The sequence below is a fragment of the Phaethon aethereus genome (genome assembly GCF_964289735.1).
Source record: "Phaethon aethereus genome assembly, chromosome: 2".
In the NCBI taxonomy this organism is placed as follows: Eukaryota; Metazoa; Chordata; class Aves; order Phaethontiformes; family Phaethontidae; genus Phaethon; species Phaethon aethereus.
This window is the reverse complement of record NC_138582.1, coordinates 21,660,139-21,686,845: the sequence shown is the minus strand read 5'-3', so window position 1 is coordinate 21,686,845 and position 26,707 is coordinate 21,660,139. Positions and strand designations below refer to the sequence as shown.

The 26,707-nt window shown below is 41.1% G+C and overlaps 1 protein-coding gene across 1 annotated transcript in view; it reads left to right on the top strand.

Moving 5' to 3' along the window:
* The window catches only part of LOC309417556 (oxidation resistance protein 1-like), a gene marked incomplete at its 5' end in the record, with an annotated part of 140,545 nt that overhangs the window by 34,582 nt on the left and 79,256 nt on the right, over window positions 1-26,707 (top strand). The window contains one exon of the mRNA XM_082015067.1: window positions 7,395-7,591. Coding sequence (XP_081871193.1) covers window positions 7,395-7,591 — 197 coding nt within the window. The remainder of the gene's footprint in view (window positions 1-7,394; window positions 7,592-26,707) is intronic.

The window sequence follows — 26,707 nt, the reverse complement described above, 5'->3', positions numbered from 1 at the left end:
CCAGCCCCGCTTCCCATGCCTGATGGCTGTAGCCATCCCTGCGCTGATCCCCGCCGGCAGCTACTTCCCACAGGATGTTTCGTCTCGCCCCATGAGGAACCGACCCATCGTCATCAGGGCTGGTTTTTGTCTGTATCAGTCTAATCCTGCTATCTTCTTTTTGGGAGGGGACGGCCAGAGCTGCAAGTGGTGTTGAAGAGCATTACACAGGAGATCTTCCGCCAGCCCCGCGTGGCGCTGCCGGCCTGCAGAAGGAGGCTCAGGCAGTAAATGGAGCCTGACTGCAGACCACAAGCCTTTTACCTGGCCCCTCTGAATTGCCACAGGAGCCAAAGAATGCCAGCCATCTGCACATGCAGATTTGGGTAGGGGCTGGCGGGGACAGCGTGTCCAGAGGGGAACAAGTAACTGGTTTTGGGGCTAGTCTGCACAGGCACGGGGCGGGGGGGTTAGGCCTTCTGCTGTGTTTAAGTTGTCAGACCTTTGCAGTGCTGTGTTGAAAACAGAAGGCGTTTGCTTTTTTCCAGAATCGGATAAATCCTGGCTGTTGACATGAGTTTAAATCACATTTCTTGCTACAAAGAAGTCAAACTCATAACCAGCTCTTCTGGGCAGCCAGGAATACTAAATGCATCTCTGAAAACTGAGCATCATTCTTCAAATGAATGATTTTGCTTCTCCAATTAACCGTGTAGTAAAATCTCTGTGATAGTCACAAGGAGTGCAGGGAGTTTTTCTGTATTCTGTAGATAAGAATGAGCGAGGCTTTCCTCCAAATCTTTGTTGCAGTAAGGAATTTTTACTTAGAAATTCACAAAGACCAAATTGTACAGATTCCCAGCCCCTGGAATGCTTTGTATGCTTATTTGTTTCCACCATAAATGGTTTAAATACTTTTTTTTCCCCTTTTCTTTCCAACTGGACTTCCAGCCATGCTTGATTTAGGTACTTTCAAGATCTGTTTAGACAGTAATGCCTTTTTTTTTTCCCCATGCTGCTTTACAAAAATTCAGTTTGCAATTAGAACATGAAAAAGTGCATGGATTGTATTAGGAACGGAATAGGTTTGTGATAGTGAATGCTGGGGATGAAATCCTAATGCTCTTGAAATCTAGAGCAGACCTGCCAGATAATTCACTAGCCCCAGGACTTCTGGACTTCCCATATGCCCAGAGCACTTGGAGGTCGATGCCCAAACACTCGACCACCTGACCACATTTTTTTTTTTTTTTGAGGGAAATGGTAAGAATCTGTTCAAAGTGACCCGTTCCTGGGAGGTGCGGCTGGGGAGCGCAGGACGCCAGCTGGTCAGGAGGAGGTAAAAGCTGGGGCCATCTGTTAGGCTGTTTCTATGATGCAGTAGAAGACTTTGCAGTTGTATGCAGAGAGTGGAAAGAGAAATGAAGCTTTTGCTAGTCAGTGCATCTGCCTACAGGTATGTCATATCACACAGCTTGGAGATGCACATTCCTCCTGAATTAGCTAAATGAGCAAATCCTCTGCAATCGGTAACTGGCACGGTGCTGAAAGGCAGATTTGGGCTTTGTGCCTCTGTCTGGTAGGTTAGAGGCACTGAGGGGTGACTGCGTAGAAGGTCTTGGATGGCTGGAGTTACTGTGGTGAGCAACATCTGTTCTAGGAAAACACAGCAAGTTATGAAAGGAGCAAATGGGGCCTTAAGGGATTATTAGCAATAGTGCAACTGAATTACACAAATAGGTGTGTGAAACGTGCGTTTGAACAAGGTTATGTAAAACTGCTCAGCCGTGCTCCAAGAAAACATGGCATTTCCAGATCCAGTCAGCAGCACCCAAGTAACCCTTCTCTGGCCCTGCTTGAGCTTCGACCCAGGATAGTTTGCTTGAATTAATTGTCAACAATTGGGACTTCACAATCATTCCGTGTTATCTTCTCCTCTGAATTTACCACTTTTGCTATGAAGGTGCCTGTCTGTTTGGGTGTCTGTTTTAACACCCAAGTGAGAGCACGACCATATTTCACAGAAGCAACCAGTAGCCAAAAGACAATCATAGAATCATAGAATCATGGAGTAGTTTGGGTTGGAAGGGACCTTTAAAAGTGATCTCGTCCAACCCCCCGGCAATGAGCAGGGACATCTTCGGCTAGATCAGGTTGCTCAGAGCCCCATCCAACCTGACCTTAAACGTTTCCAGGGATGGGGCATCTACCACTTCTCTGGGCAACCTGTGCCAGTGGTTCACCACCCTCACTGGAAAACATTTATTCCTTAGATCTAGTCTAAATCTGCCCTCTTTTAGTTAAAACCGTTACCCCATGTCCTATCACAAGAGGCCCTGCTAAAAAGTCTGTCCCCATCTTTCTTATAGGCCCCCTTTAAGTACTGGAAGGCTGCAGTAAGGTCTCCCCGGAGCCTTCTCTTCTCCAGGTTGAACAACCCCAACTCTCTCAGCCTGTCCTCACATGAGAGCTGCTCCATCCCTCTGATGATTTTGGTGGCCTCCTCTGGACCCGCTCCAACAGGTCCATGTCTTTCCTGTGCTGAGGGCTCCAGAGCTGAGCACTCCAGGTGGGGTCTCAGCAGAGTGGAGTAGAGGGGCAGAATCCCCTCCCTCAACCTGCTGGCCACACTGCTTTGGATGCAGCCCAGGATATGGTGGCTAGCTCAGGGTTTCACACCTCTCAAAGGCCGCAAATTTTCCTATTTTTATGTTGCATAGTTTGCCCTCTCCTGGAACTATTATAATTTAAGGATAGATGGAGAAAAAAAGAGGAAATTTTTGCCCCTTTTACTTCAGATCTTCAAAGTTAGGACTTTGTCCTTGCTATCAGATACACATTTCCAAGCCCACCTAGTGCACTGCTGACTTTGAAATCCTCGCTGGCATGCTGTCTGCCAGCTGTCGGCAGCAGCATCATTTGGGGTCACACCAGGCAATACTGAATGATCTGTGTTGCCTGTCATCAAAAAGTTAGTTGAAAGCTACTACAGAATACATAGAGTAAAAGATAAAAAAGCTTTGCCACGGTATTTCTTAGATTTTTTATTTATTTTTCTACAAGCAGATAGCCTGAAACAAAGGGAGAACCAGGAATGTGATCCCAAGGCATTTCATGTTCAGATTTCTTTCTGTCAGAGAATAAATCTTGTTTCATCCTGACTGTGCAGCTTTAATGTAAAAACCCAAGAACAAATGCAACACAAATCTAGTAATAAAGCAGGGTGCTGGAAAAGGGCCAGGCTTACAAAGAATTCTTTCTCTTGGCTTCAAAACATACACAGTACTCGGGCTTTCTTTGCAAGATGTGGTGGTCTAGTGAAGATGCCTGCAAGTTGTTGTTCAAAGGCTGCAGTGTTCTTTCAAACCATTTGCCAGCCATGACTATTCAATATACAGTTCAGGTGGGCTGAAGGAAGAGGCATCTGGGTAAGTTAAGTTGCTTGGTTTTGTCAAGTCATTCCTATAAAGTTGTGTCCTTACTTGAACCTGTGTCCTACTCAGCTGACCCTGTTACACAGAGTCTGGGTTAATTCAGACCCTGTATCTTTCCGTCTTTCCTGGCAGCAAAAGCACTGTCACCACGGTCTCTCAAGAACTATTTGACAATATTATGTGCACTTGCTTGTCTTTCATGCTCCTGTTCTTTAATTTTAGTACTTGAGTGCCTATAACGATTGAAATCTTACGTTTAAATTATTCTGCATTGCAAGAGTAGATAATTTTTTGGACATCAATTTGCTATAGGCATTTCAGCTGGGTCTTTTATTAATGATAAGTCACCTGAAAAAGGCCATGTGACATTTTTACTGCTCAGGTGACATGTACTATCCCTTTATTCCCATGTGGTTCTAGAAGAATAGACACAGTAATACTATTTGTAACAACAAGCTGGTATTCCCCACAGCGCAGTGAGCTATTTTATTAGCTACCTCCACACTGTAACTCTCAGCTTTATTAATTGGACTGTCTTTCAGACAGCCTTGGTGGTGAAGAATGTGTTCATAACATAGTCAACAATATAAATCATAACGGTATTTTTTAATTTGTATAATTTATTTCAACTTACCTGCTGTCTGTCTTCCTCTGGGGCAGAGCACAGAAATGCGTAATGCAGGACATATGTACACTTACTGATCTTTAGGCCTCATTTGCCTTGATTTGAGATTATGGAGATACTAAACACTTTGTAGCTTCATTGCCCACAACTGTTTTGCACAACACAGAAGCTAGACGCCTTAATCACAGTGGAAGCTTTAATGTGAAGTAGAGCATTACTTCTTGCCCCTGTACTCAGCACTGGTTGCCCCTGTACTCAGCACTGGTTGCCCCTGTACTCAGCACTGGTGAGGCCGCACCTTGAATACTGTGTTCAGTTTTGGGCCCCTCACTACAAGAAGGATCTTGAGGTGCTGGAGCGTGTCCAGAGAAGGGCAACGAAGCTGGTGAGGGGTCTGGAGCACAAGTCTTACGAGGAGTGGCTGAGGGAACTGGGGTTGTTCAGTCTGGAGAAGAGGAGGCTGAGAGGAGACCTTATCACTCTCTACAACTACCTGAAAGGGGGTTGTGGCGACGAGGGTGTTGGTCTCTTCTCCCAAGTAACTAGTGATAGGACAAGAGGAAATGGCCTCAAGTTGCGCCAGGGGAGGTTTAGATTGGATATTAGGAAAAATTTCTTCACCGAGAGGGTGGTCAGGCATTGGAACAGGCTGCCCAGGGAGGTGGTGGAGTCGCCATCTCTGGAAGTGTTCAAAAAACATGTGGATGTGGCGCTTCAGGACATGGTTTAGGGGACATGGTGGCGCTGGATTAATGGTTGGACTTGATGATCTTAAAGGTCCTTTCCAACCTAGTGATTCTGTGATTCTTGAAAACTAGTGATTTTCTTCCCAAAAGTCATCCTTTAAATCTTCAAAGATTGCAAGTGGTAAGGAATTATAGAGATTTTTTATATCACCTGAAATATGGCATATTCACAACGTAGCAGAATTCAACTTCATAATGGAACACCATTTCATTGTTAATGAGTCAATGAAATATTCCAGCCTTCATTTTAGGTAAATGCACTTGACCAGCTGTAGGCTTAAAGCTCGAACTGCTTAAAACAAGGTCTCAGTTTCTGGAGCATCATTTCAAACAACAGTGCTTTCTTTCCTTTTCACACAGTGTTTACTCAGAGAAAATGACCTGCCTAGTCTTATCTTGATTTTTATATGTATCAGTGCTCATAGAAGTATTCAGTTCACCCCAAGCTGTTCAGGATGGTGTCCCCGCTGACTCCATACATGGGTCCATCGACCAAGATCCTCAAAGTAAAGACAGTTTTATCACAGTGACAAGTTGTTCTTCCTATATCTGTAGGGCTCTGTGAACAGCAGGAGCTAATGTAAGCTGCTGGTATAAATGGAGTAGTAGTTGTTCATTGTTTCTCATAATGCCACTTTTACAAGTCATTAAAATAAGCTATTGTGGCTACTGTACGCTAAACAGTGCATAGTTAAACCAGACCCTGTCAAGGTGGGATGCCACCTATATCAGAAGTTTAGATGTGTTCACAAGTAATTAAGGATAAACCGAGAAAAATAACTCCCAAGAGCTAAAAAAGGTGCATCATCTAACTCAGGAAACCCATAAACCAGAGTTTGTTGGAGGGGGAGGTAGCACTGTGCACCTGCTTGTACTCTTTCCATTGTTGAAGTTGCTAAAGACATTTGTCTAGTTGAACATCTCCTTTGACCCAGTACAGCCTTTCTTATGGGGATAAAGGTCCCTGCCACCCTGAACTGTTTGTGCGTGGCGTTGAACGCAACACACACTAGGCCAGTCTAGGGAAAAAGGTTATAGTGGAAGTAGTCTTTCTCATTGGACCAAGAAGAGAAGTTAATTTCTAACTGCTTTCAGACTGCTAGTCCTTTCCCTGGACTAGCAATACCCTATATGAGTATAGCAATTTTGCCTTCATAGTGTAATTCATAAAATTCTACATGCACTTTTGTACTTTAAAATATCTTTCAGAGCTTGATCATGACCTGAAGATTTTCCAGTCTACTAATAGCAGTAATTATTATTATGATATTTAATCAGTTAATCTCTTAAACTAGCAGATTCTATTCTCAGTGCAGGAATCCATGCTCTTTAATTGCAACCAATACCTGGAGAAAATGTTTTAAAAATGAGGAAGCGTGGAGTTAAGAGGGATGCTGCTTAGCATTGAATTGTTACCCTAATAAAATTATCCGTCGGCATTACAGAACTTTATTATTTTACTTCACTTCAAAATTTCAGAATTCTTATGATCCCTTCATCTCAAATCAGTATTTTGCTGCAATGCCATAGACCTCTTTTATTTCCAGGATCAAATAATGTAGTCAACTATATACGTTTACAGAGACTTAATTTAAGAAAAGTGTTGACAAAATCCAGTGTGTATGTAGTGAGGTTCATCATAACAGAGCATTTGTCTCTATTCAATAACACTAGTAGCATAATCACCTCTATTTTATGTTGCTGGAGATAGAGGAGATGCCAGAACTAGGGTGATTCAGTGATGGGAGTACTCACCACCACTCTGAAGCAGGATTTGAGAGTTTATCTAAGTCTCTCTCCCACAGAACTCTGATAAAATGACTAGATTTGTGAGGAGTGGGGAGCAATAATGTCATTTGCCTTGACTTTAGCAAGACTCTTGACACTGTCTCTCACAATATACTTGTGCCCAAGTTATGATGCTATGTCTGGATGTGTGGACAGCTAGATGGGTAAAAAACTGGTTGCATGAGGATAGTGATTAATAAGTCGTACTCTACCTGGATGCCAGTACCGAGTTGAGTAACACTGATTTCTTCTGCAAGACAGAGAATTTCTTTTCTTCTGTCCACTGCTGTTGCAGTGTACAAAATGGTACCTGGGGTTAGAGGGATTCTTGAGTTTTGGTGAGAAACAAAACATTGAAACTATTGCAGAATGAGAAATGCAGTTGTAGAGCTACGTCTGAATTCAGAAGTTTGTAAGTCAGTTCTTTTCTCTTGGGGCTTTCAGCAACTTTGTGCAAATGATTTAATTTCTTTGTACACCCCTGTGTGTGGAAACTTAAGCCAGGCAGCTTAATGATAGGGTAATTGTTGGCAGGACATCTTCTCTGAAATAGATTAGGGACTGATCCTTCAAGCAGCTCAGCAGGCTGATCTGAGGGCAGTTTACCATTTGTAGCTACATGTGAGATGCAAGTCCTGTAAGTGATTTAGCAGGAGCAGAAAGGGAAAATTAATACAAGGCCTAATTTATCACTGCTGTTCTTCTGTGTTTTGCTGTGGCATGCATGAATTGTTGTACAACGAATATACTGCTGTCATTCTATACATAATCTAGGTATAGGATGATGATTAATAATACCTTACTGCCTTAAATTGCCTTTAGATTAAAGAAGAAGTCCCAGTCAGTGGATATTAGTGGGCCAGGATGCAACCCAGTGGCAGCAGAAGCTCAGACACCTCAGCCTAGTAAACCTTTACTTGCCACTAAGACAGCTGCTTCTGAGGAGGAACAGAACAACACTGCAAACACCCAACGGCGCAATCCACGGAGGAGTGAGTTGAAAAGATACTACACCATTGGTGAGTTTTCTTTCACAGAAAAAAAAAAAATATATGCTTATTAAAAAGGCAAGGTCGTCCTGCTTATTTGTGGTTTATTTCTTTTGATTAATTCCAGTTGGCTGCTAAGATTACAAATGCCCACAGCGAGAATTAAGATGTCATATCTTAATGCTGATGTTAAACTACTCTGAAGAATTAACTTGCTTTATTTATCTTCCACTGTTTACAAGAATTCTTTCTTCCACCTTTTATTTTTAATAAGAACAAGTATCAAAGAAAACATAAAAGCAATTTTGGGAGGAAGGATGTAGGAAGAACATAATTGCCTTTGACAATGGATTGCATCAGAATTTTGGCAGAGATTGTTTGTAAGGCTCCTGGTTAGAAAGGATTTCCAGTTTGGAGAGGGAGGCGGCCAGCTGAGTATTAAGGGTTAATTAAGGGGGGCTCTGGATATCTTTCTCTAAATATTTTGATTTTCTGGATATTCTTCTGGGATTTCAGCATCTATGTGATTCTTGTAAAACCATCTTAGGCACTCTAGAAGATGCTTCATAACTTGCTTCCCCATAAATCATTTTGGGACTGGGTCTGACTGATCCCTTTGGCAACATTTTGCTTCTCGCCTGATTAAAACAAAGTGGAGAGTGGTCTTATAGTGTTTGTGCTGGGTTCATTAGCGCTTGTGAGAGGCAGATGTGCTAATGGGAGTGGTACAAACAAGAGGGATGGATGCTAATGCCGTACTTTGAAGAGACAAAATGTCAGTAGATTTAAGAAATACGTCATACATTTTAATTGTGGGTTTGTGTGCTGTTGAATTATTGCATTATAATGTGATCATTTCTTCTGTTCCAAGGTAACTATTTGCATGTCTTTAACTTGTCTAAGAGGTAAAGAAAAATGTGTTGCCTTAAACATCTTTCATTGTGTTATGTCTGAACCCTTGAAGTTGGCTGTCATCATAAATTATGTTTTTAAAGAAGGAAACTGCTTTAGCAATTTACACATTTTAATAACGAAGGCTGTGTTTTAAGTGGTTAATTATTGTATGTGTTTGCATTTTTTGATGCCCTGCATTCAAAATGGGGTGTGCAACTGCCTTCTGAAAACTGATAGAAGTTTCAGTTATCAGTCAATCCTGTCTACCCCAAAATAAATAAAAATGAGGCAAAGTGAAGACATTGATGGGTTCATTGGCATCTTGGACAATAAGTCTAAAATTTTACTTTAAAAATCTCAAATTGGATAATTCTTTTTTAAAGAAGATTCTGTCATATCATGTGTGAGAATAGCACCATAAAAATAAATATACTTAAGTATAGAACATATTTTCTGACAAAGCATAGTTAAAACAGTGCACTTGAGTGACTTTCTACTGTTAAAAGATATTCCCTAAGAAATACTGCTCTCTGGCTTTTTTCTCCTCCTTCTTCCAAATAATCTTAAAGGACTATCAAAGATATGCCAAGATTGCTTCATACCTAAAGCAGGAGATGGAATGGAAGAGCTTTGCATAATAGTAATAATGCAAGTAGAAATCCACCACATCACCAAAATGAGTTCTTAATCTAACTCGGGTTTAAAAAATAGTATTGGTAAATTGACCATAGTTGAATGTTCTGCTGTGATCACCCAAAACATAGCCTGTGCATGGAAGCACAGACTCAAGTTTGCATTTATCTACTTGTTAAATTTGACTCACCTGCATTTTCTGTTGGGAACCTTTACAAAATCCTTATAACGTGAACTCCATGAATGTTGGTAACCTAGATGTGCTTCTAGCGATCACAAGATCTGAGCACTAGATGCTCAAGATCTAAACTCAGTGTTGGAATAACAGATGTTTTTCATACATTTGATTAATTTGTTGGAATGTTTTGCAGCACTTGATTTGACAGATTTGTTGACTGGAAAAGACCTCTGAAGGTTATATAGTCTGGTGTCCTCTCTGAAGTGGGACTTAAGCCAACACTAGATCAGAACAGCCAAACCTTTGTCTTACGAGTCTTGACAATCTCCAGGGGTGGATACTCCACAGCCTCTCTGCATATCGTGCTGGAACATGGACAGCGTGTCCATAGACAACAGCATTCACGGGCAACTTGCCCATAAACAGATGATAACTTTTGTGAACAACAGTTGTAGACCCTGGGGAAGTATGAGGGGAATAGACCACAGAAAGTGGCCAAGCTTCCTTATTTTTCTGAAATATCATCTTCTGTTATCCTTGTACAGAATACCGGGTGAGGTAGCCCGGCTGGACCGACCCACTATGGGAGACATATTGGATTTATGTTCTTATACATACAGCCTTGTCTACGTGACTTGCCTAAGTCACAGGGAGTAAATTGCTAGGGCCAATATGACTGCATACTACATAATGTTTGAATTTTGCTGACAGGCAAATTGAAGAAACAAGAGGTTCTCTGTATCTTCACAAGTGTTTAATGGCACACATTCCTGAATATTGTGAAAATGAAAGGTTTCATCTCGGACAGCACAGTACTGATACCAGATTAACATGTTTACTGTACTGGCTAAGTTGTTCTGATATTGAGTCTATGGTTTTGATAATCTGAGAGAAACAGTAATTATCTTCTTAGAGCTTCCCATCAACTCCAGCATACTTTAAGTTATGACCTATATCACCCCCTTGATTTAAAAGTAAATTTCTATGACTTGTCTCAAAAATTATTTTTAATAGTCAAAGTCTAAGGAAGTGGTTTGTTACTTTCTGAGGATGAATGAGCTGACGCACCTGCAATGGGCTGGGACCCTAAAATATAAAAATATCAAATTCTAGTGATGTTTTATGTACAGTTGGCTGTTAAATAGCGTAAACAAGCACATTAGACCTGTCTGACCTAATACAATTACACAGGGTTTTAACTTGTTTTGCCCTTGTTTGCACGTTGTTCTCTACTAAAAGCAATCTGTGTCCAAGATCGAGCAACATGAATTAATCATTACTGTGATAAATGGATTAAGAAAATGTGTTAGAAAACTAATGCTCTCAGCTGGCTTTGCTTCCTTCATTTTAAAGTTAGTATTCTGTGGCATTAACCTCAGACCAAATTGGCAGATGACAGTGTTTATGGTAGTGACTAACGGAGCTTAAGCAAACTACTGCCAATTGTGTTTTGTGTTACTCTCATCTTAACAACTTATTTTCAGTAATTATCATGATCTTCAAAGTACTTTATAGATGTGAGAACTGAGTTCAAATCTGGATATAGAAAAGAAGTATAACATCTATATTTAGACACATACATATATATGGTTTGTATGTTTTAAAATTGTCGTGGTTTAACCCCAGCCAGCAACTAAGCACCACGCAGCAGCTCGCTCACTGCCCCACTTTGTGGTGGGGGAGAGAAGTGGAAGAGTAAAAGTGAGGAAACTCATGGGTTGGGACAAAGACAGTTTAATAGGGAAAGCAAAAGCTGCACACACAAGCAGAGCAAAACAAGGAATTCATTCACCACTTCCCAACAGCAAGCAGGTGTTCAGCCAACTCAAGGAAAGCAGGGCTCCATCACACATGACAATTACTTGGGAAGACAAACGCCATAATCCAATCGTCCCCCTCTTCCTTCTTCTTCCCCCAGCTTTATATGCTGAGCATGATGTCATATGGTATGGGATGTCCCTTTGGTCAGTTGGGGTCAGCTGTCCCAGCTGTGTCCCCCGCCAGGTTCCTGCGTACCCCCAGCCTCATCGCTAGTGGGGTGGGGTGGGGTGAGACACAGAAAAGGCCTTGACTGTGTGTAAGCACTGCTCAGCAGTAACGAAAACACCCCTGTATTATCCACACAGTTTTCAGCACAAATCCCGTACTGGCTACTGTGAAGAAAATTAACTCTGTCCCAACCAAAACCAGCACAGAAGTAAATGTCAGCATCACATTCCCTATTAAAACTTAACTTAAGGCCTAGCTGGATTTATGAATGGCTGCCCATTTTATTGAATAGCCGTGCAGCTTAAAATTATGTTTAAAGAAATATGTAACCAGCTTTACTTTATCAACTCGTGGAAAGAGTAAAATTAAAATGATTTCTAAATTATGGTTTTTTGTTTTGGCTATGCAGAAAGCACTTCAGAGACCTTTACATAGAACTAACCCTGCTTTGCAGACCCAAAGACACGTGAGCATTTCCCTTACACACACATGCTTTGCAGAAGAAATTGTAGCAGCTTGTGTGTGCTTCCAGCTACCGTGAGCAAATAGAGGCAGTTGTCTACCAGCCTGTGTTTCTAAATATTCTGTAGCTTTGGAATACTCATTAATTTTTGTGTCACTTTATGTGTACACAGATCTACCTCGGACCTTTCGAAGTTGAATGTGTAACGAGTAAGGAATATCCTGGTAATTCCAAGAGATTATAAAATTTTATCAGGACTGCTCCTCCTGTAGAGAACTATCCACAAGATAATTATTTTGCATTTCATCTTTCCCACAGGCTGCATCTCAGATGATTCCCAAACTTAATGAATGCAGCTGCCCTTTTAAAAAGTGGGGAAAAACTAGGTAAGAGGGAGAAGAACTGAGAGGAATAGGCAACAGGGAACAAGTTGTGTGCTCAGATGAAATGAAACGGAAAATGGAGAGTCAGTGAGGGGGAGAAATAACTCTTCCATATGGCAGGCTCAGCAGGCAGGAAGGCTCCTGCACCTCCAGTGCTGAACTGGTGTGAAGAAATTGAGTGGGAACTCCGAGATTAATAAGGCAAGTGTAGGAAAAACAGTCTGTGTGGTGGGTTGGGTGAAGTTTTTTGGAGAACTCTAGAAACAGCATCCAAGACACTTAAAAATAAAAACTAAAATTAGACTCTTTAGATGCTTCAGGCACTTAAAAATTCAGGCCACTTATTTCTGAAGTGCTTATTGTTGAGCAACTCCCTCGAAAGAGAAAAATAAGCTATCTGGGTCTTCTGCACTCTAAAAAGTGGGCTGGAATAGTATACAATGGAGAATTACATGGGTAACCTGAATTCAGAGCAGTAAGGCTGTATCAGCTCAATGCCATGCCCAGGCTACAACTAGCTCTTCTTAGCTGGCTTGCAGTTAGCCCAGGTGCAGCATCACAGCTGTGTTGCTTGTAGGACCCAACTGAAGGGTTGCAGGACCATACATTATGGTGTGATGCCTCAGAATATATGCTTAGCAATTTATTAAGGTGACTGAAGTAGCTAATGTTGTTACCCTATAAAGACATGCACTTGAGGTCTAAACTCTGCTTCTCGTTAAGCCATGAAAGCCTGGTATATAGTGCTTAGATACCTCTAAGAGGATATACCCAGTAGACTATCTGCCTAGTAACCCTAGTTGTGTAGATGTAAAAGGCCTTCTTTTGTTCTATTTGCCATTAAACTGCAGCACTGGTATATAGTAAATGCATACATCATTTAAAAATAAGATGATTGCATAAAAGTATTTTCCTGATTCTAGGAATCGGGCAAAAGAAATCATGGAGCAGGACAGTAGTTCATACTAGAAAATGTTAGTGTACAGTGTTGATGGGGAGAGGAAGAATGCAGCAATTTTTATTATATCTTCTAATAAAAGCCTTAATGCAAATGTTGCTGTACAGGTTTCTGCTAACACAGCTTATTTCATTTAGAAGACAATTATCAACTGTCCCAGGAGGCATCTTTCGTTGGTATAGTCTCTGTCGTCAGTGGAAGGTATTGCTGCTACAGCTACATACACTTAGTAGTTTAGACGGAATGCATGAGTATGTATATGTATACATAATATACAGCATGAGGACATTTGGGAAATACTAATTGCCAAAGTTCCCTTCACTCTAGTGGTTCATTTTTTAAAAATGTATTTCATGTTCCACTTGTTAAAAAAAAAAAGACAACAAGCCCTTTTCTTCTCCAATCTCTCTTGCAAATGAGGTCAGCAGAAATCTTAATAGAGAAAATATTTTCTGCTAGCTTGACCTGGCCATATTAGTACTCTACACTTGTATATTCCTTGAATATCAACATATTCAGAGTAGTGGAATTGACTGATGGAAAATCAGTGTGGAAGAGAAATGAAGCTTTTGGCATAAGCAACTCTGAATAAATACATATGAATTGACTAAGTTTCCAAAGCAAGTGTCTAGTAGCTAATGACAAAGTGATAAATAGGAAAACAGACTTTCTTGTGGGCTCCTAATCTCGTTTGTAACAGAAAGTTTCAGTGGGTAGTCACTTTAAATTTAGTTGGGATTAGTTTAGTCATTACTAATAATTTAGTACTTCAAAATGTATTTTGTGAAAAGAAGATGTATCTTACAAAGAATTTAATGGCATACAATGTAAGTAATGACTGGTCACAAGAATTATTATTAATGCACAAAACAGTATAAGAGAGTATTTATAGAGTGATAGAGAGTATTCTAGAGACAATTTTATGGGGACACCTAAAACAAAATGTTTTTTTTCAAGTGATTAATAAGTCATAGTCTATTCCTCCTGTTATGAAAGGGAGAACTAAATAAAAGCTGGTCAGCTACTATTTAGTGGATATAACTATACCTAACTCTTGTGCTATATGCTTTTGAGTGAGTCCATTTAAGTCATGACTTTTACAATGATTTGGAAGCATAAATAAATGTCATATTGTTTACATGTGCAGTAGATGCACTTTCTTTCTGTTTACATACATTCCAGGCCGCTTCCATAAAATTATTACTTACTTTAAAATATGTCAGAGCTACCAGATTAAGTATGAATTCACCCACATTTATTACTAAATTTATATGGTGTACACTATCTGCTAATATAATTCTTATGCAGGACTAACATCAGTTCAAGTGGTGATCTCATATGTCAGAGATCTCTTATCCTGATGGTGCTTTGTCACCCATGGACCAGTGAGACATTTTGGAGAGCTGGTGTGGCACCCATAGACCATTGGTCAGACATCACAGTGAGTCTGCTGTTGGACTCGAAACTGGAAAAGGAGAACATCATTGCACCTGAAAGTGTATCTTATTTACAGTCAAGCTGAGAATCTTTGGGGGTTTATCTCATGCGACTACTTGCTATTGTAGTCACTGACTAAAAGTTAGGGGGTTGCCTCTTGCTGTCTCCTCTAAAAACTTATTTGAAGGGCAGAGCATTGGAGCATTTCTTTTTTAGTGCTCAAATACCTTCCTGCTCTGAGAGATTTTATTTGGGGTGCTCTGGAAATATCTTATTCCTTTTAGGGGACGTAATCTGATAATAATTGGTGTATTCACTGTAGAGAGGTTTTCCTGCAAATAATACTCCACTTTCTTTCCAAACGTGTCTTTGAAAGGTTCTTCTTATCATTTGGCAGTTTTGGAAGTATTTGCTTCTCCTCTTCTGCAGAATACTGAGTGTATATATATTCTGAGGCTTCTTTCTGTAGTAGCTCCCAAATATCCAATATTCTCCTATTTGCACAATAACCTTTCTTGTTTGTTGTTAATACTAACAAAGCATGAAACATAAGCAGGTATATTAGAAGTTGTTAGATAAGTGGTGGGGTTTGGTGCAGTAGATGCTGTAAATTTGGGCTGTGTTCTCTCCCTTTTAGAAAAGGACAGGTGGGAGATGAAGCTGCCAACTCACTCTCAGAGGATCCAGATGCTGTTCGCACACATTTGCAGAGTCTGACTCTGTCCCATTCAACACACTTACCATTTCCTTACTGAACACTCACTGCTTTTTGAGGAACATCATTCTGACTGCTTCCTTTCAAGTATGATCTCAGAAGCTTTTAGAGGAGGAGGCCATTTTCCTCGAACCTCATTACCTGTTTGTGAGTGATAAGGAAAGGGAAATAATTTGTGGAACGTGTGGATGATGAGGAAAGTGGCTTTCATAGCAACAGTAACTATGCAAAATTCTTACTCATTCACTTTTCCTGAAGATTTTTATTAGTGATTCAGATCGCATAGCTACTCTGGATGAGCAAGCAAGCATTTGTTCATGTCTTTGTTTTTCTCTTTTTTAGAATTTAAAACTTGGAGCCATTAAAAGCCAGTTTTTAATGTTGTATCCTTCTTTTGTCCTTTACAGATACTCTGTGTATCGTTTGAATATAAATGAGTTCTGAGCTATAGAGACAGCATCCACCAGAAGAGTGATGCTCATTAATGTCCTTTCATCTCAGCATGTCCCTTTTCTTAGCATGTGGTTTTGTTTTTAATCATATAGATTGCTATCATATCATCTGCTGAGTCATTTTGGGCAATATGTATTTCAGGATTTTATAATTTCCTTGCTTTACATCAGGACGAAGTTAAAATCCTTTATAGTTCTATAGGCAAGCTACTCAATTTGAAAGATCAGCTAATAGTATGTACTCTTGGGATACTAAAATGTGAATCTCTGGGGGAGAAAAAAAAGAGAAACCTGTAAGCTCTAGGCTGATAGAGACCTTCAGTCTCTGTCTCGTTGGAGGTCTTCTGTATGAAGGAAAAATGACTGAAAAAAAGGACATGATTTGTAACACCTCAAACGTGCCTTAAGAACCAGCCTTTTGAATATTGTGGAATAGCTGAGTCTTCCTTCTAACAGTAAAAGAACAAACAAGGAAAATGTGTATTCACTGCTGAAATAGCTGGGTGATTTAGTGATAGCAGATGCAGATAAGGCTGAGGCTTTTGAGCCTGGAGGCAGGGTTCATGGAGGACAATAATTACTGGTAGTGGGACAGGGCTAAGTCAGGGACCTCTTGAGAAAAATCTTGATCTGTAGAAGTTCATGGGACCCAATGGTATACATATGAAGGATGCCGAAGGAGCTAGCTGGGGTCATTGTAAGGCTGCTCTCTATCATCTTTGAAAGGTCGTGGAGATCATGGGAGGTCCACGATGACTAGAGAGAGGCAAATGCTGCACCCCTTTTCAAAAAGGGCAAGAGGGATTATCCAGGGAACTACAGGCTGTTCAGCCTCACTTTTAGTCCCTAGGAAAATTGTGGGGCAGATCCTCTTTGAAAGTCTTTCTGGAAAAGTGATGGAGAAGGTGATTTGGAATAGCCAGTATGACTTTGCCGTGGGTAAACTATGCTTTTCAAACTTTATTGCCCTCTCAGATGAAATGAAGAGATCAGTGGATGATGGGAGACTGGTAGATACCATCAACCATAACTTTTGCAAATACCCTGTTTTGTCATGGTTATCATCTTCCAGAGCATCCCTGTGTCCATGTTGGGCCATTGGTGGTTGGACAGTTTTCCTGCACAGGCAGAGGGCTGTTCCTAGCTTACCGCTTTCATCAGCAGAGAACGGTCTACTCAGCCACCTATAAGAGCCCAAATTTTGCAGTCTTCATCATGGACTGCTAGGCTACATTTATTCCCAGTTATTTTATCTGTTAAACTTCTCTATGAGAAGAAGGAATATTATCACACCAAAGCACCTGTTCTAATTATTCTTATTGTATTCATTCTGAAGTCAAATGTGACTGGAGGTTTCCAGACAGTTTGTTAATTCTATATATCTAAAAAAATGCACTAAAATTGATTATAAAAATGTGTGATTTTTTAAAATTAAAAAGAAAAAGGTTAAAGTAGCTGAATTTATTACCTGTTCTTCTAATCCCCCACTTAAAAAAAAAAAAAAGGACTTTTTAAAAGTTCTTAAAATATAATGGAAGACCGTGCAAGTGACCATTAGTGCAAGAGGAGTCTGGTATCTCTAGTTTAGGGATCATTTCTGTTCTCCATGTATTATGAAAGCTATGATTTTTGGGCGTTAATCAGAGACCTAAGTTTATTGATAGAGTCAAATGTCTTGGCATATTTTTATTTGTTCCCTTAAGCTTTCTTTAAATCCATAAAAAAGCCTGCAGAGATGGGGTTGGGGGTGGAAAAAGACATTTTGGAAAGGACCAAAGCACAAATGCTGCAGGTAATCTCAGTTTGGAAAGTGACTTCCCTTCCCTGTGAAGCTAACGTTGAGATGGTGAAGCCAGTAAGTTTCCTTCTGTACAGTATATATGTGAGTGCAAAATCCCAAGATCAAAGTCTGATGTTACTTATTCTAGGATAACTACAGTAAAGCAGAAGTCAGTTTGGAATACAATGACAGGGTGGCCAAATCCGGATGATGCTGTGAATGCGTAACACTGGACAACCTCCAAGCCTACCCAACCCTTGGCACAAGAGGCACGACCAGTCTCTGTCGCCATGAACAGTGTTTCAAATATTGTGGTTGTCTCAAGGCAAGGTGGCTTGTGCTGATGTGGGGTGGTACCGTGTCCCTCCCCTACAAGCAGATGGCTTTCCTGTGAGTCTGGCAATGATACCATTCAAGCCATTCTTACTGTACTGGGACAGACCCTACCCACCATTTAATATTTCTGGTTCCTGAACATGAGGAGCTACCAAATATCTCCCAGCACATACTGGGCTCCAAACAAGCTGTTTGAAAAGCTTCCTCTTCTGCTACTGGTTTTTTTTTTTCTTTTTTTCAACTAATTTTTACCCTTTTCTCTATTCAATCTTTCTCTTTATATTGCTAGATAAATTAGAATGAGATGCAATTTTCAGGAGACAGAGCTGCTGGATTAGGTTCATCTCCAGGACAGCTGGCTATGAAATTCCTTTTGGATTTTAACAAACTGGCTTGTTACTATGATCTTCACCCAAAAAACCTATGGGAACTGAGTATTGTTGCTAAACCCTGATTTCTATCTTTGGCCAGGAAGAACAGTTGGATTTTATCATGGAGTTATTGTACTGTTGAGCATTCCACAATTACAGAGCATTAGTATGCACATAGGAGTATGCAAAGACTTTACAAGCATCAAATATTCAACATTTATGAAAGAAGCCTTTTTATAAATTTAGATAATAATTGCCCAGATATGTTCATGAAAACTAAATAGTGGCAGCAGCCCACTATGTTTCCAATGAATCTTATTAATTAATATGCTTGAGCGATTCTTTTATTCTTTTAATTTGCAGAAGATAGGATGACAGTCTCTTTCCTCTGCCAGAGGAAATGTGGCAAGCATGATGTGTTGTAATAGTTGTTGACTTACAGTTTCTCAGGCACCTTAGACATATATTCATTTAAGAACATGTGTGACCACTTGGGTATGTAATTAGGTGCCTTTGTGATCTACCTACAGTTTAAATTATGGTGTTCTCTTTTCATTTGTATGTAAAACCATGCTGAGATTGGTTGTTCGATAGTTTGCCAAGTTTCTGATATTCTTACTCTGAATAAGCCTGAGAGAAAACAGGTCTGCCATATAGTAATTTTTTAAAACATACTATTAAGAAAATTAAATGATGTTTTGAGAAATTGGCTTAAATTCATTTGACAAATTAAATGACAAATGTTCTATCTAAGAAGAAGAAACTCTCGTTTTCATAGAACATGAGGTGCTGATTGTTCACAAGTCAAGACTTCCCGACGTAGCTGCTAACGTTAACATCAGCTGCGTATTGAAAACTGCTAGGATCTCGGAGAGAAACCGTCGCCAGTGTGAACCCTGAGAAAATATTGAGTGACACCACTGCTGACTCTGTGCTAACCAAAAGTAATCTAGTGGTGTGGCCCAAACTCAGCTCTAGTAGAAAAAGATGAATCCTTGTGGGGTTGCAGCTACATAATCCACAGCAGAGTTGGATTTGATAGTTTTTAGTTAAGGTAGAACAACTTTCTTGCATTATCTGACACTGATGTAAACCTGTACTAATTTGTTGTGGGTTGTTTTTTTTTTGTCAATACTAAATACATACGTTCCAAACCTGTCAGATACAAGAGGATAATATAGCAGCTGTAAAAGATAAACCTTATTTCTTATTAGCAAAGATTTCACTATCTGCTGAAAAAGAAACCAAGGCAAGTAAGCCAAGAAATTTGGCCTTTTTTACATACTACATTTCTCTTTAAGGGTTAGAGATGGGGTTGTAACTCATCACAAGCAAAAAGTATGAGAGTTAAGATAGATAATTTGAGAAGTAAAGGCCGCACCTCAAACCCTACAGCAGTCTCTTGCAAGAGAGGAAGAATATGTTTTTCCATGATAAGGTTGTTCTGAGAATACATCTGGTGGAATAGCATATTCTTAGGAATAACATGTCCTTATTACATTTGATTGTAACTAACCTGCCAGAAAACACTTTTTCCAATAAGCTGCATTAATAAAGGTGGATTCGGTTCAGCCCAGTGTCTTGGTATTCATTGAATAGGGTTCCTATTCATGTTTGATGGTCTTTTAGAAGCCCCATCTCCTTCACTATTTTACTGCCATAAACACCATCAAATTGATTTACATCTTTCATTTAGCAGAGATGGAAAAAGCATAACTTCATTTGCTTTTGGATAGCTTGCTAATTCCTTCTTCAGGGCAGTAACAAAATTTCTCTACATTGGCAGAAACAACATGCTGCCAGTAAGTTATTTTGTAATGATTTAATTTTTATATTTTTCAGAGGGGGAGCTGCTAAATGACAGTGAGGGACAACTTGAAAACAGTATGTTTAATTTTGTGTTTTTAACATGAATAGTGAAGCTATATTACATAGGGAGAGTCAAGCACTGTAACAGGCTGCCCAGGGAAGTCGCTGAGTCACCATCCCGGTGATCTAAATACATCACGGACGTATTTAAAAGACAGGTAGATGTGGCACTTAGGGACATGGTTTAGTGGTGGACTTGGCAGTGCTAGGTTAATGGTTGGACTCAATGATCTTAAAGGTCTTTTCCAACTGAAATGATTCTATGATTCTACGTAGCAAAGAAGGGCTGAGAGATGATTTAATATGGTTGAAATCATATGTCTGAGGGATCTATAATTCATCTGCAAACCATGAGTTACTAAGCTCTGCCTGGGTACAGGATACCTGATTGCGGAGGTAAAGGTGTTGGAGACAAGGAGTGGGCAGCACTGCAAGTATGAAGAGTGTAGAGTCAGTGAAGCACCGATAGGAGAAGAAAGCAGCAAAAGGGTAGGAGCGCAAGCAAGTAAAAAGGGAGCCCAGGTAGTGAGGAGAGGAGCTATCAAAAAGTTCACTTGAGAAGAGTTTGAATAATGATGCAATATATCAGAAAAGACCTGTCTCATGCCATAATCTAACGTTCTGTAAATAAAATCAGCCAGTGTACTTCTGATTCTTGTTCTGCTGATGACATTCCTGTCAATCATATGATTGTGGTGTTAAGACATTGTTAATTTTAAAAGAATAGGGAGAGAATTGCTGGGTAATTTACTTTATTAGTAAAAATACAGAAATCTCACTTCAAATATACTGATAAGAAGTGCATTCCTTCACTTACATTCTTGTGAGAGGTAAAAGGTGGAAACATTTAGCATATTTTAGGTACTCACCCACTTGCAGACTTGATACTTGCCCCTTTTCTACTGCCAGGATGACTTATGTATGAATAGGATGTAAAAATAGAGAGCAAAAACCTAAATATAATTTGATTTTTGGTTGCTAGAGATTTCAGTCGGATCATGTTTTTCTAACCAATGCACAGCTATGTATAGGTATCTAACCTTATACACTGAAGAGGTATCTGTTGCTTAACAGCACAACTGATGTTTCAGTTTTACATACCTGTAAATTCATATAGTATCTCTGTGTTGGAAGATAGGAGATGCACATTATGGTGGTTTTGTGTTTTGTTTTGTGGTTTTTAGCACAATGTGTAGATTGTTCTATCTTTGCTAAAGGAAACAATGAAAAAAATATTATTTCTACAAACAGGACAGATTGTTAATATTTGCAGTTATTCTTATTTTCTGGGGGTTATATTCCATGATCTTCTGCTCAATGAAACAAGTTCCCTTAAAACCATCTGCAGTAATACTACAGCTTTCATCTGGTTTTTATCTCATTGAAACCTCCCAGGTCTTCAGTTAGCTTGCTAATTTGTTGCTTAAGGCAGAAATATCAGCAATATGAAATGTATGTGCAAATTGCTATTATTTATACCAACACCAACCTGAAGATATAATTCAGATATGTGTTCTTCCCAAACACCAAGCCAACAACATGCCTGTGTGGAGGGCAGCTGTGTTTTTAAAGTCCGAAACAAAAACCAGTGTCCAGGTCTGTTGGCTTCCTCCATCCCAAACCTTCCTGGGAGGCCCTGTGTAACCCCAGGGTGGCCCCAGGGGAACAGCAGCGATGTGCCTTCCCAGGAGCCAGGCGCTGAAAACAGAGATTTAGAAGGCTAACAGTGCCACCAGGTGATAGCATAAAAGGTAAGGTTTGCTGCTAGAGTAACTCAGTTCAACAATTATCTGCAGATCGACTCTATTCTAAAGCATTAAGCGTAATTTCCTCCCTAGGTTCGTGTGTGTGGATCTTCAGATGTAACTACTCTGTGTTTGCTGTAAGATCCATCATAAAGACAGTGTCTATGTATGGGAGTTTTATTGGTGGTGGTTTTCTGTTGGGGAAGAATGGATTGCTTTTGGGATTCTTTGCAATGTTTGTGGGCTGCAGGGAGGCATGTTCAGGTTATGGCAGAAGGATCCATCTCTTTGAGCTTGTTCTGATATGGCACAGATGAGAGAAGAATCACGACAATATTCTAACAAATATCAGTCTAATGTTATTTATGTGAAACCCCAAGGCATATGGGATAAATGTATTGGTTGTTATTGATGCCAGTTTGAATCAAGGTTATTTATCATGAAGTAATGTTATTTGAAAGCAAATTTAATTTATATGTGACACCTGTGATGATCCTGCTGGAGTGATTTATGTAGAAAAGTTGCTAGGGATGTGATCCCATCCTAGTGGGATCTATTAATAAAAGAAGATATTTGCAACTCTGAGGAGTTTGTTAGCTAACTAGTGTTAGTTGTTTGCTAACACTCTAGACATACTGGTATAATGGGAAACCTGTTGCCATGCAGCCTACCATCGTAGCAAGAGAAAATTAAATAAACAGGAGTCCCTTACAGCAGACTATATTCAGGAAGCCCTGACAAAGGTAATATAGAATTATTAAAGTTTTTAAATAATTTCCTGTTTAGCTATATTCATGTTTGTTAATAAAAACAGGGTCTTCAGTTAAAGGGTAATTGGATTTCATTGCTTGAAGCAACCTGCCCTCAGTGCATATCCCACTCAGGGAAATGCTACAAGTTGCTGAATTAATGGATGGTGAGGGAACCAATGTGTTTTCAGTTTAATACTTGTATTCCCTCTACAAGAGCTTGTTCTTTCCTAGGGTGTAAGGAGGTAAAGAAACAGCGAACAAGTCTTCCCACTCTTGGAAGTTACATTTCTTGTTCATGAGCGGGAGGGAAGAATATGTTTGCCTTTTTCTTCCCCCCCCGCTCCCCCCTCAGCTTTAAAGCCACAGAAGACAACTGATGGAGAATTACACTTTCTTTCTGTAAGCTTCTATAAACTCTATAATTTGTGCTACATGTCTTAAAGTTTGTGAGAGTCCTTACCTGCCATTTTGTTATTTTCTGTGATTTTGGAGTAGATCCTTCTTCATTTGAAAAAGTGGGACTGTATGCAAGATAAAGACATTCCAAAATGTCTTCCTTTTCTTCGTGAACACAGCTTGATGGAAGCACACTTTGTAAACCACTCTAATATTTGTTGGTGGGTAGAGGGATTAAATTGTGGAGTAACAGGGCACGGACTCTGGCGGGGATTCAGGCCAAAGACCTTTATTGCTACAAGTGTCCACTTTTTATGCAGTTACAGCTCTTTCACGCACCACAAAATACGTCCTGGTTGGTTACCACACACAGTCCATGCACTTCTCACACAGTCAGGATTCGCTGCCTGCAGGTGTCCGCGCGTTCCTTTGCTTCCTCTTAGTTGTTTACCACAGCTCCTTCTCCTCAAGGCTGAATCCTGCAGGTGTCCAGCTGCTTACCAGCTTCTCAATGCCACAGCTCCTTCTCCTCAAGGCCGAGCCCTTGCAGGGTGATCCCAACATCTCCTCCTTTTTGTTTATATATAAACAAAACCTGATGGATCATTCGCAACCCGAGGACTGTGAGGAAGATGGACCATCTGTACATTCTTGTGTCGTCCTGTGCTGCGAGCTCAGCCCAGCAGTCGGTAGGTGCCAGCTTTACGTGGGTGTCCCCATGGATGCAACGGTGGCCTTGCCGTACACCGGCCCACTGCCCTTCGGGAAATCCCGGTATTTATACATTTGCAGAGGAGTGGGTTTCGACACACGTGGCCAGCGAGTGTTGGAACACGCCTTGGTTGCCACCTCTCAACACAGGGAGCCTATGGCGTATGCGGCCGCTGGCCAGGCGCGCTGCACGCGCCACAGCCATCCCATGTTGGTTCGTAGGCTTTGTTCACGCGGCATATTACCATAATCCAGCAGTCACGTATCAACCATGCTCAAGCCAATAGCAGAACGTTACAAGGCAAACAAAATTGTCAATTGTGCTTTATATTCCTCCGTTACTGCCCATCTTCCACATCCTCCCATAACCTTGATCAACTTTCTTATCTCTGTGGGCTGTTTTCTCTCACCCAGCATAGTATCTATTTCTTACCCAGCCATCCGTTTCCTCCTACTCTAACTGCAGTTTTCTCACAGGCCAAAATTCCATCTGTTAACCTCTCCGTATACAGCTGCAAGCCTAAATTCGCATTTACAGTGCGATTAGCAATAATTTCCATCTCTGCCAACAAGTTAACTATTGCTTTTCCTAGCTGTACTACTCCTAGCGATGGAAAAAGCGCCCGTACAAAGCTATGATAACTTTTATTATATCTCACCAAAGCATTTGTAGTTATAGAGCGCTTTGCCCTAAAAGCTTTCCATGTTCCTCTAATGGTACCGCTAATTTCAGCCTGATTAATTATCTGCAAATTAGGAACTAGGACGCCCGCAGTACCATCCCCTGACCAGTTCCCGGGCAGGTGTTTCCCAGCCAATTGATCTCCACACAGCCACCATAACCTTTCTGGCAGATTGCAAGTGGTATTTATCCTTTTGCTGTTGTTGTTGGTGCTTCGTCCCCAGAAATAGTCCGCCCATGGCTGCCCTCTTACCATGAACTTACTGCCTCCCTCCATCATTGTTGCCTGATATATCGTTCTATATTACAACAGATATATCGAATATACCCGAAATTCTCTATCCTCCCAACTCTGTTACACTGTACACACCGTGGGGAGAGTGTCTTATTCAAATATACTCTTTGATTCCCTGCAAAAGAAATGATATATTTGTGACAATAATTATGACGACATAGAACAAACCCACAACACCGTTTTACAAACATGGTATATTGAAGTTCCTGCGCTTGACCGTCCAGGGAGTGCCGCTGAGATGGTCAACGAGCCATCGTTCCCCATACAGAAGAGCGAAAGCATCAGCTGGCGGTACGTCAGAGTTGACTGCGTCCGTGGGACGTGTGACAGGATCTTCTGGTCTTACCGCCGCCGTACCAACCTGGCCGGTACCCACTTCACTCCGTCGTGTCCCCCCCCATCCCATCCCCCGCCAAGGCCTCTTGTCTCATGCCTCGCCAATGTTGGGCAGGGTCGTATCTTGACTTGGGGGAAGGATGGCCCCAGGCAGCCCCGTCCTGTTGCGGCACGGGCGACCAGCGCTCAGGTTCCGGGCCAGGAGGCGGGGGCCAAGGAGGACTCGCCACCTCCGTTGGTTGCGTTAGTGGTGGGGCGGGGGTGCGGGGGTGTGTGTGTGGGGGCGGGGGTCGCTCGTTCTCATCGTCCCCAGCTCAGCCTCCCTTCTCTCCCGGGGCTGTGGCAGCGGCAGCTGCTGCCGCCGCCGCTGTCCACTCTGATTTTATGGCCTTTATAGAGTCTCTGACTAATCACCAGGTTGTTAACACTTTCGCAGCCGTATGATCCCCTTTAGGGCTGCCTCAAACACCAGTTTACCTGCTTTGTCCCAAGTATTTAGCTCAAAAGCTGTTGCAGAGTCTGCTGCTAGCCCCTGGCTCTTCAAAAATGCTAACAATAATCACGAAGTTTGTTCATCATAAGTAATCCCCCTTTTATTCAAAATTTTTACTATAATACAAAGGATTGCTTTTTCTTCCAAAGATATTTGCGACCCCATTACTTAACGTCCCCAGCTGCTCACCTCTGGTGATTATTCGTCCGGACTGCAGCTCTGTCCCACTGCTATTTTCTCCCACAGCTCTCTGGTCCGCTGCTATTTTCCCCTTTCAGCTGGGCTACTCCACCGGTTGTTCTCTTCCCATGGTTCGGTCCCTGTTCGGGCGCCATTTGTGGAGTAACAGGGCACGGACTCTGGCGGGGATTCAGGCCAAAGACCTTTATTGCCACAAGTGTCCACTTTTTATGCAGCTACAGCTCTTTCACGCACCACAAAATACGTCCTGGTTGGTTACCACACTCAGTCCACTCAGGATTCGCTGCCTGCAGGTGTCCACGCGTTCCTTTGCTTCCTCTTAGTTGTTTACCACAGCTCCTTCTCCTCAAGGCTGAACCCTGCAGGTGTCCAGCTGTTTACCAGCTTCTCAATGCCACAGCTCCTTCTCCTCAAGGCCGAGCCCTTGCAGCGTGATCCCAACATCAAATGTACTTTTGCCTTGTTGTATTCCAGTGACTTACTCAAAGCCATCTTCAAGAGAATGGTTTTTGGTCTGTTTAGGCTGTAATTCAACAGAGTTGTAATCCCGCTGCCATTAATACTGCATGAACAGGTTCAGCTCAAACTATTCGACACAGATCATTTCTCTTCATCTCAGTATGGTTTAAAATTTTGTTTCACTGGTGCAAGAAGGATCAAGCAATTTGTCACCACCTTTCTTAGCAGAACCCTACCAAAAAGGCTGTTGAAATCAATGAGATCATTTCATTTCTATAGATACCAAGCGTCCGTCTTCCAGTCCCACAATGCTCTAAGTTTTGTATTGAAATAGCCAGAAATTCTTGTCCAAGTGAACTGAACTGCTCCCATGAAATTCAACTTCAGTCACTGTGATCATGAGCTAAAGTGAATGGGTAGCTTTCCTCTGTTGTACGAATGCTGATCCCCTTCATTTTCATAATGCTGACAGTACCAGCATTAGTTTTGCCAGGCAGATTATCTGCTCTGCTCTTTTATAACATTCCTTGTTCCTGATTCCAGCTCGTAATTGTGATTACTGAGTTGAACAACTGTACAGATATGTGAGGGCAGACCGTCCTAATCAGAGAAGTAAAA